This window comes from Heterostelium album (genome assembly GCF_000004825.1).
Source record: "Heterostelium album PN500 unplaced genomic scaffold PPL_scaffold2, whole genome shotgun sequence".
NCBI lineage: Eukaryota > Evosea > Eumycetozoa > Acytosteliales > Acytosteliaceae > Heterostelium > Heterostelium album.
In genome coordinates, this window is record NW_008805064.1 from 2,935,460 (window position 1) to 2,949,198 (window position 13,739).

General features: G+C 30.7%; 5 protein-coding genes across 5 annotated transcripts; 2 read left to right on the forward strand and 3 right to left on the reverse strand.

Annotated features, from left to right (window-relative positions):
- Nucleotides 1-943: 943 nt before the first annotated feature.
- recA (recombinase RecA) lies at nucleotides 944-2,490 on the reverse strand (the record flags this gene model as incomplete). Its single annotated transcript, XM_020573430.1, has 3 exons — nucleotides 944-1,831; nucleotides 1,916-2,220; nucleotides 2,322-2,490. The coding sequence occupies 3 exons, from the start codon at nucleotides 2,488-2,490 to the stop codon at nucleotides 944-946; spliced, it is 1,362 nt and encodes a 453-aa protein (XP_020436525.1).
- A 466-nt stretch (nucleotides 2,491-2,956) lies between these two features.
- Nucleotides 2,957-5,593, reverse strand: PPL_02444 (uncharacterized protein; the record flags this gene model as incomplete). Its single annotated transcript, XM_020573431.1, has 5 exons — nucleotides 2,957-3,758; nucleotides 3,830-4,135; nucleotides 4,217-4,388; nucleotides 4,460-5,011; nucleotides 5,095-5,593. 5 exons carry the CDS (start codon nucleotides 5,591-5,593, stop codon nucleotides 2,957-2,959), a joined length of 2,331 nt encoding a protein of 776 aa, XP_020436526.1.
- Nucleotides 5,594-6,602: 1,009 nt separating this feature from the next.
- On the forward strand, nucleotides 6,603-8,354 carry AAC3 (WD40 repeat domain-containing protein; the record flags this gene model as incomplete). Its single annotated transcript, XM_020573432.1, has 4 exons — nucleotides 6,603-7,138; nucleotides 7,233-7,389; nucleotides 7,473-8,105; nucleotides 8,193-8,354. The coding sequence occupies 4 exons, from the start codon at nucleotides 6,603-6,605 to the stop codon at nucleotides 8,352-8,354; spliced, it is 1,488 nt and encodes a 495-aa protein (XP_020436527.1).
- Nucleotides 8,355-8,542: 188 nt separating this feature from the next.
- On the reverse strand, nucleotides 8,543-9,029 carry PPL_02446 (uncharacterized protein; the record flags this gene model as incomplete). Its single annotated transcript, XM_020573433.1, has 3 exons — nucleotides 8,543-8,593; nucleotides 8,697-8,860; nucleotides 8,954-9,029. The coding sequence occupies 3 exons, from the start codon at nucleotides 9,027-9,029 to the stop codon at nucleotides 8,543-8,545; spliced, it is 291 nt and encodes a 96-aa protein (XP_020436528.1).
- A 1,279-nt stretch (nucleotides 9,030-10,308) lies between these two features.
- Nucleotides 10,309-10,469, forward strand: PPL_02447 (uncharacterized protein; the record flags this gene model as incomplete). The annotated part of the gene is made up of 2 exons (XM_020573434.1): nucleotides 10,309-10,325; nucleotides 10,367-10,469. 2 exons carry the CDS (start codon nucleotides 10,309-10,311, stop codon nucleotides 10,467-10,469), a joined length of 120 nt encoding a protein of 39 aa, XP_020436529.1.
- Nucleotides 10,470-13,739: the final 3,270 nt, after the last annotated feature.

The window sequence follows — 13,739 nt, forward strand, 5'->3', positions numbered from 1 at the left end:
GTAAAATGTTGCACTGAATTAAAATTAAATAACTAAAAATTAAATTTTTTTTTTAATTATTTCATTTATTTTACTTGAAGTTCACAAACAAATATTTAAAGATTTACCAGTTAACATTAAAATAAATAAAATCTTGAAATAAAATAATTTCCTAATTTTCATTTTAAGATAAAAAATAAATAAATATTTAATCTTTAATCTATGATGATTAACAACATATTTTCAAACAATCATGATTTAAACTTTCCAAAAAAAAACAACAATCAATATTATATTATAAATTAATATTTATATATATATATATATATGTATCACTACTGATTTACTGTTTGATCAAATTGATATTACTGTTTTATTACCAATCTCTGATGTCATAAAAAATACCATGAAAAAAAATATGTATGAAATGTATGGCATCATATTTTTTTTTAACACAAAGTGTAAACCACACAAAATATTATTATCATTGTTCATCTTATTGGGTCAATAGTAGCTATAATGAATAATGCTATTTTGTAATGCAAAAGGTGGTGCCATTGTTTGAATATCACTTTTCATAATGATAGGGCAGAACTTTCTATTGAAAATAAGTGTGCTGTTGAAATGATAATCAAATAAATATTTGTTCTTTTTGAAGATATATATTTGTTTTTAATATCAATATATTTGATAACAAGTGGTGTGTTTCTTGAATAAAACAAATCGTTACGATAATAAAAATGAAGTAGCTTCATTTACAATAGAGTAATAATTGTATGATATGTGTTATTTCATTTTATAGGTTGGGTTTTTTTGTATTGCACACAAAAGCTGTGCAAAATTTTTTCATTTTTTAGGGGAGGTATAAAATGAAATTACACATGTAGATTTAAATTTCTGTTTTATCTAACGGTTGTTCTACAAGTACAACTTATAAACATGTTTAATATTGTGTATTTAAATCTTATTCTTCAACTACTTTTTTAGTTGATGTATTATCACTATCACCATCTACATCGTGATCGTATTCATCTTTATAATCTTCATTGTTATCGTTGAGTTTGGAAGTTGGTACGACAGACTTGACTAGACGTTGTCTGAGTTTCGATTCGATCTCATTGAGTAGCTCTTGATTGTCTTCGAGATACTGCTTGGTCTTTTCTCTGCCTTGTGCTAGTTGCTGTTGGTTGTAACTGTACCACGAGCCTCCCTTCTCAATGATGCCCTCGGTGACAGCCATGTCGATGATCTCGCCCGTCTTGTTGATGCCCGACACGAAATCAATGTCGAAAACAGCCTCACGGAATGGCGGTGCCAACTTGTTCTTTGCCACCTTGACTCTGACCTGCGATGCAATCGCTTCCTCGCCCTTCTTGACGGCGCCAATCTTTCGGATGTCGAGACGAATCGACGAGAAGAACTTGAGTGCATTGCCACCGGTGGTTGTCTCTGGATTGCCAAACATAACACCGATCTTCATACGAATCTGATTGATGAATATCAAGATACAGTTTGATTCCTTTAGGTTCGGTGACAGTTTTCTCAGTGCCTGCGACATCAGACGTGCCTGTACACCGACGTGACTGTCTCCCATCTCACCTTCAAGCTCCACTCTTGGGACGAGAGCAGCAACACTATCGACAACGATAACCTGCATCGTCTTTGAACGCAACAGCGAATCAACAATCTCCAATGCTTGTTCACCTGAATCCGGTTGTGAAATGAACAGCTCATCCAAGTTGACTCCGAGTTTCTGTGCCCACGAAGGATTAAGTGCATGTTCAGCGTCGATAAAAGTACAATTTCCACCAGCCTTTTGTGCTTGTGCAATTACATGTAATGCCAATGTTGTCTATTATTAATAATAGTAAGTGTGTAGATGTTAGTTAAGTTGAATTGGATTGGATTGGATTGGATGATGATTGTTGTTAATTACTTTTCCTGAACTTTCTGGACCAAATATCTCAATGATTCTACCTTTAGGAAGTCCACCAATTCCTAGAGCAACGTCGAGACCTAATGAGCCAGACGAGATGACATCTACCTTTTGTGTTGCAAAAGAAGTACCAAGCTTCATTAGAGTTCCTTTTCCAAATGTCTTTTCAATCTCTGCCATTGTCGACTCCAACTGTGAACTTCCTGTACCACTTGCTTTGCTTGATTTCTTTGATTTACTAGAGGTGTTTGTAGATTCAATATCATCATCATCATCATTATTATTATTGATCTTTTCTTTTAACTCTTTAAATTTATAAATATATAAAGTAAATCGATGCAATAAATATTAATTAGTAAGCTTTCTTTCACTCTATGTGTTAATTAATAACAAACATATTATTTACTTTTTGATTTTGAAGAATAACTTCTTTGAAAACTATTTACAAATGAGAAAGACGATGTTGTTGATATTGATATACCAGATGAAGTTGGTTTTATGACATTGTTGATGTTGTTGTTGTTTGTTGCCCACTTATAACAACATCTGTTTGATCTATTTAATAAAGAATACATCTTGACAGATATTAATCAGTGTGGATCATTTAGAAACCAAATTCAACAAAAAAAAATAGGTAAATTTTGCAAAATTGTGACAATCAATACTTGGAAATCTATGATCTTTATTAAAATCGAGAACACAAATTTTTTTATTATTTATTGTTTATAGAGATGAGTATAGATAAACAGAGCAGAATATGTTAGCTTTATTTCTAGATTTCGAAGGTATTGTTAATGAATAATCGAACCGATCGACAGAAATAGGAATACTTATTGGATATAAAAATGATGGGTTGTCCTTTGAAGTGGTCAAGAGTTTCTTTAGAACAATGTTAATGTATATATGAAACATTAACCCTGTCCAATAAGTAAATGAACAGCAAGAAGTAGTATAAAAAGAAATTTTATTTTTATTTGTTTTTTTTTTTATCTAAATTTAGTTTTGATGAGAATTTCTGATAGTAATACAGTTTAATAATTATTATAAAATGATGATGCTAATCAATAATAATAATAAAATTAATAATGAATTTGATCTAAATAGTAAAGATGATGCATCGTTAATAGAGGAAGTGGTTGATGAAGGATCTACAGTTGGTGATGGAGATGGAGTTGTAACTGGATTGTTTGGATTTCCTGATTGTATTTTAAATAGCGATGTTAAATTGGTCTGTAGTGAAAATGATTTGGCGGTGATATCGAAGCTTAAATATTTGTTTGTTTTGACATTCTGAATGGCATGACCAAAACCTGAAAGAGAATCAATGAACAACCAACTGTATGTTTGATTACCACACGATTCGAATTTGAGTGAATCTGCGAGACACAATTGATTGTTGGAGATTAAACTATATCCAATCGGTGCGTTTGGTGTCATCGTAAAGTATTGGTTGGCAACACTCTTTGAATAGGAAATATTCGACATTGAAAGGTCACCACTGACCTCAGTAAGCGCACCAACATCGACAAGTTCCAAAACATAGAATCTACCTTCACCCGGGTTGTCACCACGAACCGTTTTGTAACCAAATTCCACTGTTGGATAAACTTGATTTCCAAAGGGGATGGTTGTGACATTGCCTGGCAAACTGTTACAAACATCAGTGGAGTTCCATCTACCGTGGTTGCTCGATGGAATTGGAACAGCTGGAACTATTGGAGTAAATGAGGTATCGGTCTTATTGAAATTGAAAACATGTGTTAAATCTGAGAACATATTACGACGATACGATGACATCAAAGGACTGATTACATCATTACGTGAGTATCCATTTGCAAGTGCCCTAAAATAATAATTATGATTTGAAAGAATAAATATCATAATAATAATACATTTTAATGTTTTGATAACTACCATTGTTCAATGAATTGAGTGACAGAGGTATGATCAGTTAACTCTGTGAAGACATTTCCACCTTTGGTCCATGGAGATATGACTAACAAAGGTACTCTGAAACCTGGACCGATTGGTACTTGATTACCGCCTTGTGAGATATACTCATCGATTGTACCTTGTGGTGCCATTGGTGGGAGTACATGATCAAAGAATCCTCCACTCTCGTCATAGTCGATAATTAAAACGGTTTCTTCCCAGTCGGGGGAAGAGGTGAGTGCATTTACTACTTCTTGTACTAACCACATTCCAGCCTCTGGGCCATTACTAATATATTGGATTGTTTTACAACATAACAGTTAGTATCAGAGTTTACTAAAATTGTACAAACAAATTCAATTAAATTACCTTGGATGTTCACTGAGTTGAGTTGGTGCAACGACATAGGAAACTTGGGGCAAACCTCCTCTAGCTGCAACAGACAAAAAAGTATTAATACCCCAATCAAACATACCATTGGTAAACAAAGAACTACTTGGTGCAGCACTCTTATATTGAGCGAACCATTCAAGTGGATTATCTATTGATAAAAATTAGTATTAGAAAAAGATATCGTTTTCTTTAATTAAATTATATATATTTATATATTACCATCAAAGTTATCTTCATCTTGCCAAACTCTCCAAGAAATACCGGCTTCTTCAAGTTGCTCGGTATAGGTAAGCCATGTAAATGGAATATCCTGGTTGTTGTCAATGGATGGACCAGCTTTGGTTTCACCTCTGGCATCGATAGTGTTTGTCCAGAGTACAAGACGATTGGGATTGGTAGATGCCATCACCGATTGGAAGTACATGTCACCAATTGTAAATTGTTCGGCCAATTGGAAATAGTAGTTTAACTCTGTTCTTGAGAGGTATCCCATTGAAGACTCATCGAGATACGATGGGAATCTATCCATCTTACCGTTATTCCAAGCAGCGTGATTAGGTGACCATGTATTGGAACCTCCAGTTGTACAACCGGCTTTCGGTCCAGAGATTCTGAATGGAAGTGCATACTTTTGACCATTCTTTACATCCGGTGATTTGTTCGACGGTTGATAGAAAATCGGTAGTCCAGCACTGGTATTCATTAAATGTGGATCATTGAAACCACGGACACCACTCATAGTACCATAGTAATGATCAAATGCTCTATTCTCTTTGGTCCAAAATAAATTGATTTGGTTTGGATTGTCAGTAAATAGTAGTTAGCACAGAGTAATATTTAATTTCTTATATTACCTTGCATAAAGACAACGATTTTCTTAATTTTTTTTAAACCTTCAGCGTTGGATTGTCCGGTACTGCAAGTGTCATTCTCAGACCGGGAGTATTGACATCCATTCTGACAGTTGAATTTGAATGCTGGAAGAGTACCGGCACCGTCACAACGGTACAGTGAATCAGGGTTGATATAGTCACATCTACTTTTGAGAGTGGAACCGCAGTAATCTCCGGAGGAGTAGCATGTGCAATTATCTTTTTGCATACACACTCCACCTTTGAGAGGATCCTGTAGACATCCAAACTGACAGGTCTCCTTAAGGACTGGTGGCTGACCACGAGTGACACAGGTGTAGAGGTTGGTGTTTGGACCGAGATTGCAAGTACCATTCAACTGAAGTGTTGTACTACCGCAATATCTGAGATTCGTAAGACAGTTACATTCCGGACCCAATGCAGCATCTGAATAATGCGTTAAAAAGAATATTATTAATATTACAAAAGTAACTCTATACATATATCTATATATATAAAAGGTTACAAAAATAAATAGTATGGTATATTTTAAAAAATAAAAGCTGATTTCCTTGTATACTAAATATAATAAAAAAAAAAAAATATGTGGAGTTGAACTCTGAAAGACTTTAACCCATTTAAAAGTTTATTGGCATGTCTTTTTAGCGAAAAATCAAATTTTCGTTCCTCATCAAATCAATTGTGGTGTGTTGCTTGGCCCCAAAAAAACAATTGTGTTGTACTTTTTTTTTTAATTAATTAAAAAAACCCAAAATATCGATTTATTAAAAACTGTTGATATTTTTTTGATCCATAACCCATATGTTGTCATCGCAATCCTCCTATATAATTGGATTTACAATCAGATTAATCGTAGAGAGGGTTTTTTTAAAGGTTTGACTGTATAAAAATGAAAGAGTGTCGAAGATACAACTCATGATTGTGTGATAGTAGTTGTCAAGTCATTATTATGATATTATTCGAATAAAAATAGAAACAATATTTTGAATGACATGATTTTATTTATTATTACCTTTATAACAAACATAACTATGATTGACCTGTAATTAAAAACCAAAAAATGATAGCAGATGTAAAAACAGTATAACGTTCAATCGATATGCGTTTCAAGTTCTATCTGTAGTAAAAACTTTTAGTATTTTTAAATATAATATAATAATTACTGAAAAGTAACGATTAAGTGAATATGATATGCAACAAACTTTATGATTATTGACTGATAGATGATCACTTTAAAATTTATTGTTTTTTTTTTTTTTTTTGTAAAAAATATTTTAAAAAAAAAAAAAAATAATTGTTTTTTTAATTAAAAATACCTAACTAGTCAGATTGTTTTGTTTATTAATATATATATTTAGACGAAAGTAAATAAAATGTCGAACAGATTAAATCCTAATTCAAATATGTTTATACCTACACATACAATGGTAACTAGTTTGTTGAAACTCTAGATGAATATAACATTTTATTAACAAGATATGAATGAATGAATGAATGAAAAGGTACCAAACAGAGGACAATTCCCATTCATGCTAAACAATCCAAATGTAGTGATGGGACATCATAATATATCACATGGCGGTTATTCGAATATAGGATATCCGTCGTATCAGCAACAGCAGATTCTTATACAACAACAGCACCAACAGCAGCAACAGCAACAACAATCACACTCATCCTCCGGTGGTAATTTCTCATCGACAACATCACCTACAACCTCTAAAGATTCATCCAGTAGTAATAAAGAAGCATCTACCACAGGCACAACTTCAAAAGATACATCATCATCATCATCATCGTCATCATCTTCAAAAGACAACACTTCATCGTCATCAACTTCATCCTCTAAAGACAACTCATCATCATCATCTTCATCATCATCATCAAAAGATACATCTTCAACATCAAAAGAATCATCATCATCAACCACTTCATCTACATCGAAAGACAATAGCTCATCATCAAACTCTAAAGATTCATCTTCAAAAGAAGCAAAAACCAACACACCCTATACTCAATTCAAAAAGTAAACTACTACTACTACTACTATCTCTATCCTCAAATACAATACTCTATCATACTATATTCGTCAGGTTAGCTAATCATTAAAATTATCATAGTTTATCAGATGCAACAAAATACTTTTCAGAATGTACATTTAAAGAATATCAAGGACACAAGAAGAAAGTTAATTCCGTGGCGTGGAGTTGTGACGGTAAGAAACTGGCAAGTGGTGGAATGGATCATCTTGTAAAAGTTTGGACATTAGATGCACATGTATGTAAAGATATCATTTGTTATGTTTAAATATATATATATATTAACAATATAGTTGATTGACTGTTGTTGTTGTTGTTTAGAAATCAAAAGATTCAATGGAGTTAAGAGGACATACAGATACAATTGAACAGCTAAAGTGGAGTCCGGTAGCACCGGATGTTCTGGCAACGGCATCCTCTGACAAGACCGTGAGAATCTGGGATGCCAAGACCGGAAAGTGTACAACGATAATCAATACACCCGGTGAGAATATCAACTTGGGATGGTCACCCGACGGAACGTTGATTGCGATCGGCAACAAAGAGGACAATGTTAGCATCATCGATTTGAAGCGTGCCGAAGAACCAATCGTAAGAACCTACAAGTATCAACATGAAATCAACGAAATCAGCTGGGACAACAAAGGTGAGCTGTTCTTCTTGACCACCGGCACCGGTATACTCGAGGTGATGGCGTGGATGCCCGACCAAAAGAAGTACAATCCACTCAAGTCGATCAATGCACACACCTCGAATCTCTATACGATCGAGATCGATCCGCTTGGCCGCTACTTTGCGATCGGTGCTGCCGACTCTGTAATCACACTCTGGGACATCGAGGAGATGTTCTGTGTACGATCGTTCACCAGATTGAACCAACCGGTAAGAGCAACCAGTTTCAGTTCCGACGGTCAATTCTTGGCGTATTCCTCTGAAGATCCAATCATTGAAATTGTAACTATCATCATCATAAATAATAATATTCAAATCTATAACAATATATATATATTAACCAATAATCAAAAATAAAATAAAACATAGGGACATGTTGAGACAGGACAAGCAGTATATCAAGTGAATCTAGATGTAGGGTTGAATTCGATTGCATGGCATCCTACACTTCCATTGATTGCATTCTCTGGTGAAGATAAAGATTCTAAAGATTCATCTTGTATAGTCAGAGTATTCGGTAAATTCAATTAAAATAGAATAGAGTAATCAATCAAATAAAATATAATATAATAATATAAAAAGAAAAAGAAAAAGATAATGATAGATTCTTTCGTATCTATCTATATTTCACAATTAAAAACTTTTGTGTATGTGTATTGTTATTATTATTAATATTATTTGATAATTCTAAAGATATATATATATATATTTATATATGTTTACTTTTTCGATTTCTTTGGAGGTGGTGCAACTTCTTTGATTCCACCAAGCTATAATAATAATAATAAAAATATAGTTGTAGCAGTAGTAAAGTTAATTGAGCAATTTGTTAGAAAGTAATTATATAAGTAATAATATAATGATAATATTTACCATGATCATATCGATTTCATCATCCTTCATTGGTAATCTCTTTGGAGCTTGGTCAGCAGTGATATATACATGATTACCTTTCTTCTTTGGTGGTTGTGCTTGTGGTGGTACTGATGCTGTAGATGCTACTTTTGGTTGTTCATATGAAATGTGTGTTTCTCCAGCTAAATCAATCAATTAGTCATAATGATGATTTGTTTTAAAGTTATATAACTCTGTTAAATTGGTTTAGCAGTCTAGAGTGATTGATAGCTTACCTTTTCTATTTGGGAATCTAATAAGTGGAACACGTTTGCTGGCTCTCTCGAATAATCTCAATGCTTGAAATTGCATCTTTATATTATATTATAAGTATGATTTTAATAAATATTATATTATAAGTATGATTTTAATCTAAAAAAATAAAATAAAAAAAATGAAAAACTTGTTGATGATCATTTTTTTCCTTTTTAAAGCAAAACCTGTTTGATCATTAATTTTTTCGTCATTGTCAAATATAAATAGTAGTAGTAAATCATATAAACAATAATTGAACAATTAACTTCAAATGATAACTTAAGATAATTTGATATATCATTTTGATCAAATAAAATAAAATAAAAAAGGATAAAGAAAATCATTAAAGATATCTGATAATAAACAATGAAACTAACTGACTACTTTCTATTACATTTGAACGCGGTACAAAATGGAACTATTTTAGTAATAATAATAATCAAAATAGTTTTCGAAAACGGGTAGGTAATGTTAATCAATAAGCGACGATGAAGAATGGCTTCAAACATATTTAAACACCAAATTACACAATCATGTTTGTTCTTTACTTTTTATTTTAATATTATCCAATAGAATGATAAATAATAGGTTGTTGTTATAGCAACATTACAATTGCAAAAAAATAACAATAACAATAATGTTCAAAAAAAAATTATATAATTTCAATGCTTTGCGATTATGCAAAAGTTACCTTTTTCAAATATATATATTGGCTAATCATTTGAAGTGACTTGTGGAGTTTGTGTGGTGGTGTCTAAAAAAACAAAAAACAACAAACAAACAAATATAAAGTTTTTTGTTTTTGGAACTCTAATCAAAGGTATTTGTTATTAGTAAAAAAAAAGTGTGTGGGTCTTTTATCTAGTAAAGTTATTTGTCACAACGAAAATTGAGTACAATTAATTAATTTATTCAGATATTGGTGATGATTGGAAATGAACATTATTAATTTAACTTGTTAAATGTTGGTTTTTTTATTATTATTCACATTGGAAATAAATTAAAATAATCAGACATTCATTTGTTGGTTGTAGTTATTTGCAGCCAATTATGATGATTGGTTGTTACTCTTACATTGGCATATTTTAGACACTAAAACACCTTTTTTAAATTACCAATATCATGTGTAGTTTCAAACAGAAGTACTAATTCAATAGTTGGTTTATTAAAGTAATTAATTTAGTAAATATTTTTATCAGTCAAGAAGTCAGGCAACAGTAATGCAAAGAACAATAACAAAAAAACCAATATTAGTTTTGTTGTGGATATTGTTCCAAGAACTAAACTTAACTAGACCAAACTGAATTGAAATAATAATTACTTTATAATTATAATAATGAAAGTTTGTTTGTTGTAAATATAAATAATATAGATTTAATATTATAATAATATAGTCAAGTAATATTTCCAGCTCGATCTATAATCATCTATTTCAATTCTACTACATTCAATTCAACTCTCAGAACTAAAGTACTTTATATTAAATCTAGAGATTAATCTAACAATTGGTTGATAAAAAAACAAAAAAGTGAGTAATCATCTTCTAATATTTTTGTTTGTTATATTTTCAGAGGATGGTGTGGTGTGTCTGTTGGTTTGCTTGTTCTAAAGACTGGCTAAAATTGTTGGATGGTTTGGTCAGTTGGTTGGTTGGTTTTTGGATTCGTTGTTAGATAGATATCGGGAAGGACATTGAAATTGTATTGATGCAAATCTTTGATATATATACTATACTATTTAATATTTAAAATTATTGTTATTCAAATGTTGATGTTAACAAGAGAATAAAGTATAAAGAAAATTCTAGATGCAAATATCGCAGTAAACCAATAAAAAACAAAAAAAAAAGAAAAGAGCTTCATCTTTGAAAAAACAACAAACAATAACAACAAACAATTCATGTAGCAAAGATGTTGAATCAACATCAAAATCCAACAACAACAATAACCAACAACATAAACAAAATATTTAAATAATAAATAATTATAAAAAAACATACATAAACCAACTTCCATCTATATTTAGAATTATCATAGTTGTGTAATTAAGTGGAATACAATGGTCAAACTATGCATTGGACTACCATTTAAAAGTTAAAATGTTGTTTCGAATGAATTGAAAGTGTCAATACATCATCACTCAACCCAATTCGATGAACAACATCCTTTTATTTGTTATCAGTATTCATACTTTTAAAAACCATTGATTCCAACTGACAAACAACATACAAACACAATCACCTCTGGTAGTAGTTAACTACATCAAAATCAAACATCAACAATAACAATTACTTCAAAATCAAACATTATTAAAATCAATCATCAACATCCAAAAAATATTATCTTTTTGTTTGTTTGTTTTTATTAAAAGTAATATGAAAATTTCAATCAACACAGTGAGCCTCACACCATTCATCCACTTCACTTCACTTCTAAAACATCTCATTTACATTATCTTATATTCTATTATTAACATTGTGTCCTATTGACTGACTGACTTGTCTCTTTATTATTTAATTGACACATCCAATTATCGTCATCTATCACATTGTTATTTATCACATTGTTTCACAAGATAATATAGTAATTGTGTTAACAGTAAATAATTATTTCAAATCTAAAAGAAAATACTGATTTCTTGCCCACTTTTAATAAAGCTCCTCAGCTTGTAAAAAATTAATCGGTATTGTCATCATTTAAATTAATAAACATCACCTTATGTTGATAATAACAATATTTCGAAGTAAGTGTTTACTCTATAATTAATTCTCACAATAGTTAACCTACTACTGCTACTACTGTTTATTGTTTTCCATATCATATGTTTCATCCCTCCATACTTTAACATTTATTTGACCGTTTGTAAATTCATCGATTATCTACATTTTCGCTTAAATAACAATATCATAAAATCACTTATTTATAATATTGTATGTTTGTCCTCTTTCAATCAAAAATCACATGCATTTTCCTTTTTTTTTATAAAATGCACTATTATTAGAACAGATTTATATTCCATGATTTTGTTGTTGTTGTTTCCAAGATGTCTATGTTTTTAGTGTTTATGCTACTGTTTCTCTATTTTCTATTCTGTTCTACTATTATCATGCTGTTGCAGTGTCAGTTAGATACATCAAACAACCAACAATAATCAACACATTTAGGAGGAGTGAGTGTTTCCATTTTGGATCACAAATATGGTTGTTTGTAGTATAATATAGAGTTTTCAAACATTTAATGAGCTGACATACCTATATAGTCTATTCTTCCAAAAAAAAAAGAACCATTAAAGGTTAATTTATAACTTTATATTAATGTGTTTTGCCACTTCCACCAAAAATCATCACCTTCAATCAATAAACCAATATTATTTGGATGTTGAACAACACACACACAAAAAAAAAAAAATAAAACATTCACATCATCACTCAATCAATTCAATCACAAACCACACACACTAACAAACAAAACACACAAATAATACATATTAGAAAAAAAAAACCAAAAACCAAATTAATAAAACACTTTATACCTACTCATCACCACTACCACTTAAATCTTCAATACTTAAAACTTTATCTATCTATGAGACTCATTATACATAAAACATATAACCATTTTAATAAATATTGTGGCTGTTCCATAATAATAATTAAAAAGGAGTACTTGTTTTTATTTATTTATTCATTAATATTAGGTTGTGGTGTTTGTTGTTGTTACTGTCACATCAATATTGAATGTTTGTTATCCAATCAACAGCTAAGTGCTAAATTAATAAAATTTTAAAAATAACAACAACAATAACAACAACAAAAGCAACAACAGAACTACATCAATAGTAGTAGCGTAGTAGTTATAGTAGTTGCAGTTCAACTTAACAAGGATACTCTGAAATCCATCGAATTAAAAATCCATTCAATCTCCATGTAATCTGATGTAATATATCATCAAGCCACACCCACTCACACATACATATTATAATATTGACAGTAACACTCACGCACGCACTCACTTTATCAATTTATTACTCTGTCACCCCAGCCACATATTTCAATATTAAATCACTTTGTTATGATATATGATTCTATATTGATATCAATATCATAACATTTATACTTATATATGTTATATTTTATTTATTTCAATATGTACTTGTTTAATCATGTAAATGTTCAATTAACATCAACAAAACACAATCAATAACACCAACAAAAACACCTCCATAAAAAAAGTCCAACACCATTCGATAACCATATTGATTTCTCAATTGTGATTATTAATTGTTGTTCAGCAACAATACATCATCAACATCAACATCATCATCAGCAACAACAACAACAACAACAAAAACAACAACAACAACAACACGAAAACAATTTTAATTATTCTACCACATCATATATCCACACTTTTGTTTGTAATACCAATATACATTCACTAAAATCCTGCTCCTATTGGAATTCTCTACTTTTTTTATTTAAATACTACAGTACTCCTTCTTTGATATCACTACAAACCCCTATTTCCACCAACAACTAACCAACAATAACAACAACACCACAGCACATTAATTAATTTTTTAAAATTATCTATAACAATAATATTTATGATTGATCCATATTATAATATTCAATCTTAATAGGAGCAGTACCTTTGTTTTTGTAATCGACTTTGCTCCATGAACACTAGTATCACCGCCATATCGATAGTACTAGTTTGTCTTTTTTAACTATTTAAAACTATTTAGAAAGTGTGTAATCTTTCCATA